This window comes from Alosa pseudoharengus, unplaced genomic scaffold, assembly GCF_046254945.1.
Source record: "Alosa pseudoharengus isolate Yale_2024_CS ecotype anadromous, Long Island Sound unplaced genomic scaffold, YU_APseudo_1.1 YU_APseudo_1.1_scf_12, whole genome shotgun sequence".
NCBI lineage: Eukaryota > Metazoa > Chordata > Actinopteri > Clupeiformes > Clupeidae > Alosa > Alosa pseudoharengus.
Genome location: NW_027468587.1, coordinates 23,874,564 through 23,881,170, shown reverse-complemented (window position 1 = coordinate 23,881,170; position 6,607 = coordinate 23,874,564). Strand labels below are relative to the sequence as shown.

General features: G+C 44.3%; 1 protein-coding gene across 1 annotated transcript; it reads right to left on the bottom strand.

Annotated features, from left to right (window-relative positions):
• Positions 1 to 233: 233 nt before the first annotated feature.
• On the bottom strand, positions 234 to 6,277 carry LOC143118423 (uncharacterized). The gene is made up of 5 exons (XM_076279480.1): positions 6,126 to 6,277; positions 3,964 to 4,114; positions 3,153 to 3,269; positions 2,036 to 2,200; positions 234 to 1,884 (listed from the first exon to the last, which is right to left on the bottom strand). The coding sequence occupies exons 1-5, from the start codon at positions 6,184 to 6,186 to the stop codon at positions 1,794 to 1,796; spliced, it is 585 nt and encodes a 194-aa protein (XP_076135595.1). The 5' UTR covers positions 6,187 to 6,277; the 3' UTR covers positions 234 to 1,793.
• Between the last annotated feature and the right edge of the window lie 330 nt (positions 6,278 to 6,607).

The following is a 6,607-nucleotide window of genomic DNA, read 5'->3' as shown; positions in this document are numbered from 1 at the left end:
GAGTTTAAACATGGTTTCTGGCATGGGTCTTGCCCCTGAGATTTCTTTCTGGTATGTCTGTCAAAGCAGGTTTCAGATTGTTGTTACTTTCTTGGCAGCAGGATCCACAAATCAGATAAACAGAACAACAAATGAAGAAAAGTCCAAAATAAGTGTTTAGATTAATGTGCTTTATTTTAATTGAACACATCCATTACATCCATGTTAAATAAGTCCGTATAATTTGTGTAACTGTGAAACATACTCTGGTTAAACAATGATTTATCTAACTTTTGTCTATGTGTGTCGTTCAAACAAGATGGAATATAATGTTGAATAAAAAGTGATATAACATGAGTATAAACAAAATAAATAATTTATTATTACTACATAAATAAATTCTACATGTAAATAATATCTGCAGTAATGATTATTACTGAAGACTAGGATTATACAAAGTGCCACTATGGTCCCCTAAATAGAAACCAAACTACAGTATTTTGAGGAGGTTCTGGTATAATTGATAATTAATTACTTAGATTGTGTAGCCTACAGTCTGCCACATGACCTCTCTAGAGGGTCTACCCCTATCCTGCCTCCTCCCTGTTCCTCCAGTTCACCTAAGGACCATTAGACATGACTAACTGGAACAATAAACAAGTTCCCATCTCTATTCAACAACGCATGATGCATTCCACCAGTTTTTGGCAAGTACCTTTTCTTTGTGACGTGTTGCCATAACAAACACATCAGAGCTATGGCAGCTGAGGAATACATGAAGCAAGCGGCAAGCTGTGGGTGTTCACACTTTGAGCCATGTTTTCATTTAGTTTTAAGGCTAAACATGGAGCTAAAACACACCATGCAGATGTATGATAAAGGTATGATCAGGTGAAGGTTGTTTGGACAGAGTGTGAAGGTTGTTTGTACAGAGAAAACACACACACACACACACACACACACACACACACACACACACACACACACACACACACACACACACAAACAAACGCGCACACATGTAATCCTGTGCATACATTCTCACATAAATACACACACACATACTCCCACCTACTCACCCATGCACACACACACACACACACACACACAAATGTTTGCCTTCATCATCTGCCCTCAGTGCATTTTGGAGAAAAAAACAACCTACACCAGTGCAAATTTATCTCTAGCAATTAAGTCATAATATCATAACCTTTGCACTCATTTCTATAGCTTCCAGAGAAGAGGAGCCTGTAAAAACGATTGAGATAGTGCAAAAACACTCCCTTTGGACAACATACCAGTGTCCCATCCCACTTTCTCTAAACCAGAGTGCATCACTGAGATGGTTCACCATGGCTCTAGTGGGGCTGACTTAAAACCCTATTTGGCTTTATATCATAAGAGTATCAAGCAATGTGCATATACACACACACACGCACACACACACACACACACACACACACACACACACACACATACACACACACATTACTGCTCCCTAAACTGCAAGTCTCTTCCACAGACTTCTGACTACGCCGTGTCGTGCACTGTGTTTGCGTACTCTGCAGTGCACTTCTGCCTCGGCGCCTGTCCTTGGGTGTGTCCCGTATCCTTACGTCTGCTGCCATCTCGTCTGCATGAGCTAGGACAGCACACGGTACTGTGGTGACTCCAAAACCATCTCCACGGCCGTCTCGGGACACCTCCTTTTGTTCTGCAGCTCAGCGCCCCCTGTTGTGGCGCCCACCGGAGAGTGTTTTGTTTTGTTTGTTCTTGAGCTCGCGTTCATCTCTCTGTGTCCCTCCAGCTGCTGTTTATGTGTAGGCAGGCTTTAGGGCCCAGGGGGCTCTCTTTCTGGGATGGGATGCCTCCTCCATCACCAGGCTACTGTCACGGATGAGCTCCCTAAAAAAACAATAATATTTAATATCAGGTCAAAAAGAATGTAAAACCATCATTTTGTAACATTAAGTGCTTTAGTTAATGTTACATTTAAGTGAAGTTCAGTTAAGTTCATTAAATGCTCCAAGCTTCATTGTGTCTAGTAGATGTTTACCTGATAAGGGTCAACGCTTCTGAGCGCGCTCCATTCAAGGGCTCTTGTGGGGCCAGTTGCTCTGGCCCAGAAGCCTGAGGAGATCTCTGGACAGTCAGCACACTTGTTTCGGCCTCCTCTTCTGATTGCCATGGTTTAACCAATACAATGGCAGGATTCTCTGAGCTAGGGAAAAAGACCATAGCATAATATTAGACAAAGAGTCAAAATAATGTTTACTTTCGTAAACATAAGTATAAGTATATATACTCTTTTGATCCCATGAAGGAAATTTGGTCTCTGCATTTAACCCAATCCGTGAATTACAAACAGCAGACAGTGAACAGAAGCACACACTAATCCCGGCGCAGTGAGCTGCCTGCAACAACAGCGGCGCTCGGGGAGCAGTGAGGGGTTAGGTGCCTTGCTCAAGGGCACTTCAGCCGTGGCCCACTGGTCGGGGCTCAAACCGGCAATCCTCCGGTTACGGCCACGGCTGCGCTACATTAAACTTTTCATTTTAAACATGTCCTCTTTTGGAGCTGAACACATGTGTTGAAGGTGCTTGTCAGTCAGTCTGCACTTTTTGTTTGACCTGAATTTGGATGTCACTTTGATACACTATACTGTATGTCTGCACTGCAGTTGGGCAACAAAGGTATGGTAAATCCATTGCCCTTTCAGTATGTATGGATATAATAGGCCTCTTGTCATTGCTAATTATCTGTAACTGTCACTCCCGGGAATGATTAATCCCTGATTCGTTCTTGAATACCTCCCACTGGCTTTTACGCCCAGTGTCAGTATAGGCCAATCATAACATTTGTGTTCGCTGTCTGTGTTTGGGGAATGCCTATGTCAGCCAGCGGAGGACTCAGAGTCTGGGCGAGCGTTTCTCATTAGCCTCGGGCCATGGGATAATAACGAGAGAGAACACACACACCCTCGACACACACATAAACACACGCACATAAGTCAGGGCGAAAACGGCAAAAAGAGACCGGCGAGTGGTACGGTTTTATGACACTTCTGAAGAACTGACGGAGGTGACCGCTGAATGACCTTGTGGCCGATACATAAATAAACACACATGCACACATACCCACACATACACACCCACAAACATACACAAACTCACCTGTAAAAGCAGAACCGGCTGCAAGTGTGATCGGCAGGGTTGGCACAAGAACAGCGTCCCGCAGACCTCCGCCGCCGCCGACTCAGAGCGCTGCCCAACCCATAAACTGTAGTTTTACTGCAGATTAGAGAGAGATGCACCGAGAGGGAGAAATTGAAAGAGAAAAACAGAGAGAGAAAGAGTCAGTATGCGGTAGTGTTTCCAGACCCTCTCTACAACCAGGCACACAGGAACAAGAGCTCCTCTCCTGGACCTTGTCCTTACACTGTGTGTCGATATGACTGAAGATATGGACCGTTGCCAAATCATTAAGAAACAACCACACTGTGAATCATAATTACATGATAGTGGGTGCCATTAAGATTAAACCGTGCCAGACAATTTCCAGGGATAACCCTGATTTATTTCCATAGAATTCAAAACAGTGACCTGAATAAATGATGTAACGTGATTGGACTGACATTTTTTGGTTTGAACATATTCTGATCACAGGGTGTCGTTTTTCACCAGTCTGAAAAGGCTCCAACCGAAACTATGTGAAGGCGTAGATGTAGATGAGTGCATGCCTGGATGTGTCCGTGTCTGGGCTCTTTCTGTCTGTGTATGAGTGTCCATAATACTTTCTGTGAGTCTCCCTCTCATTCTCTCTCTCTCTTTCTGTGTGTGTGTGTGTGTGTGTGTGTGCGTGTTTGGTTTGTGTAGGACAACTGATTTGTGTGTGTGTGTGGGGGGGGGGGTATTAGAAAGAGACTGCATTCATAATGCCAGATGTTTATGTGTGTGTGTTGTTTGTGAGCGTGTGTTTTCTCACCTTGGCGTGTTCACCCAGATGATGTCCAGATGGCAGAAGTAGTGGCACTCGGAGTCCAGCTGGTTGGTGCAGGAGCAGCGTTTGCTGCGGACCCGGGGGGCACCCTCAGCTCCACCGGCATCTGGCCCGCCTGAGAGCGGAAACCCAAGACCTGGAGGAGAGAGAAGAGATGCTCAGGAATACTCACTCACTCCCTCTCTCCCTCACTCACTCACTCACTCACTCACTCACTTACTCACTTACTTACTTAAGGGAGCATGGGCTATTGTTGCTGCCTGTCACAGAAAATATATTTAATCTGACCTCATTAACCTGTTACATGATTTACAGTCTTACCATTAATAATTGTCCGCATGACACACAAGGAGTCATACAGTATGAATGGCTAATAGCTAAACAGATACTATATACAATGAAGGGTAAGCTTACTGCTTACATCATGATACCTGTTGTATCTAATGTACCAGTTTGGTTGGACACCAAATATGACCTGATTAACCGGAGTGTCTCATGGTCTTTATTGCACCTAGATCAACATGAGTAAGTTGGAGACACAAAGTGGCGAAAGGAATGTAGTCTTCAAAGTATGTGGCGTAGGTGTAGCTAATCAAGTTTTGGGTTGTGCAAAGATCTGTATGAGTTTCTCTGACATAATACCTCTTTGGCTATTTGCTAAGACATTGAGGATTGGGGTTATCCCCATCATAAATTACGCCTTACACATAGACACTCATATTCACACTCACACACACACATACACACTCGCATACAATACTCTCATGCACTTTCCAGGGTACTGCATTCCAGAACTTTCCAGTACAAATCATCTTTGGACAATTCAGTTCTAAAGTAGTCGCCATGTTGACATTCCAGCTTTTGTATCACGATTTACTGTTCCATTCCATTTGAGCCCCTCTGAGCCGGGAGGTTATCTGCTCCCATTACTGATGATTTGACTGCGGAACAGTAGCGCAGTTCAAGCACAGAGGAGCATTTCAACAGGAATACTGAGGCACATATCTAAATGTGCAGGTGTTTTGTACCTGGTGTTGACTTATGCTGAGAGCAAAAGAGAGACTAGGTTGCTCGTGAAGCAATGTGTTCTGATGCTTTTGTTCAGAATGACAGCCACACATTTTTCATACTCATGCTTTTTCAATGTGACCTGGGCAGCATATATGCCATGTCACTGTGCATATCACCCTCATGACAGATGGAGAAGGCAAATACCCCATATCTTTTCTTAGTCAACTTTGACAGGGGCCCCCCCCCCCCCCCCCCACACACACACACACTTAAGCTGGTAAAACACACTTTGCGTGTGAACAGTGATCTGTGAATTGATGGTCGCACACGTCAAGGAAACTTCTGCCCAGAATATTAGATTATTCCTCCAGAGATACAAACATTTCATTACAGGTAGAGATAGATAGATAGATAGATACTTTATTGATCCCCAGGGGAAATTCAAGGTTGCTCTCAAGATGGTATAAAACTTATGAGACAGCATGTAGCAACACATCGCTGATCTGAGGCATGGGAGATTTAATTATATGACAATATGGACATAACATGGATGGCACGGAATCATTTCAACCTAAATGCCTGGCTAAGGTTGGGTAGGTAGCCCAGTAACATCAACATTTATTCACAAGCTCTGGTGAAACAAGCCCACCAATTACAGTTATAACAGGCATATGACTAGCATTGAGGAACAATTACATCATGTCATCATGATGCTAGCAGACTGGTTTTACTGGCATTGTGAAATCACAAGGCATCGTGGCCAGAAGACCATGGATAAAGTGGGAAAATTCGAAAAATAACCAAGGCTGCATTGCTTTCATGTCACAGTTCTGAGCATAATTAATTTTTAATTAAGTTTCATCATCTTCAAACAAAATGATGAGCACATCATGACTTCATGATGGGATGCAATCTGAGACACTCCATTTTTTCCCCTTTTGCAGTTCACAAATCAAATCACTACTTAAGCCTTTGACAGTAGGCTACCGCATCTTATGATCATAATTTCGAAAACAGACACACATGATGACACAACGACTCAGTAAGCAAAATACATATAGGCAATAAAGCCTTTTTCAGTCTCTTTAGAGACATGTTAAAAACACTCGTCTCTCATCAGAGCTGAACTGACTCACCTGTCTGCAGAGTCATCCACACGGAGAGGAGGATCAGGATGGTGGTGTGTACGGATGCCATTGTCCTTATCTGAGGGCTCAGAGTTCAGGGAGAAGAAGAAATCCTCTGTGGGTGCTGAGTGTAAACGTTGCGCTCGCTGGCTGAGTGCAGGGGTGAGTGAAGATTGCACAGGTGTGTGTGTGTGTGTGTCTAGTGAGTCTAGTGCAGTGCTGCTTTGCTCTGTGTTGTACACACACGCTTATATCCCCGCTGGGGGGGTGATGTCACAGAGGGAGGCCCCGCCCCTCCCTGCTCTCAGCACGCTATGGGTGGCTGTGAGTTATACAACTGCAGCCACCACATTCCAGGAATCTTTTGCGATTCGTCAACCCCCCCCCCCCCCACACACACACACACACAGGTCACTGGGCCATGTGTATGGAGAGTGGAGTGGACAGGCAGAGACAGTGGAAGACCTGGGCAAGGGAAGTGTTGAATTACT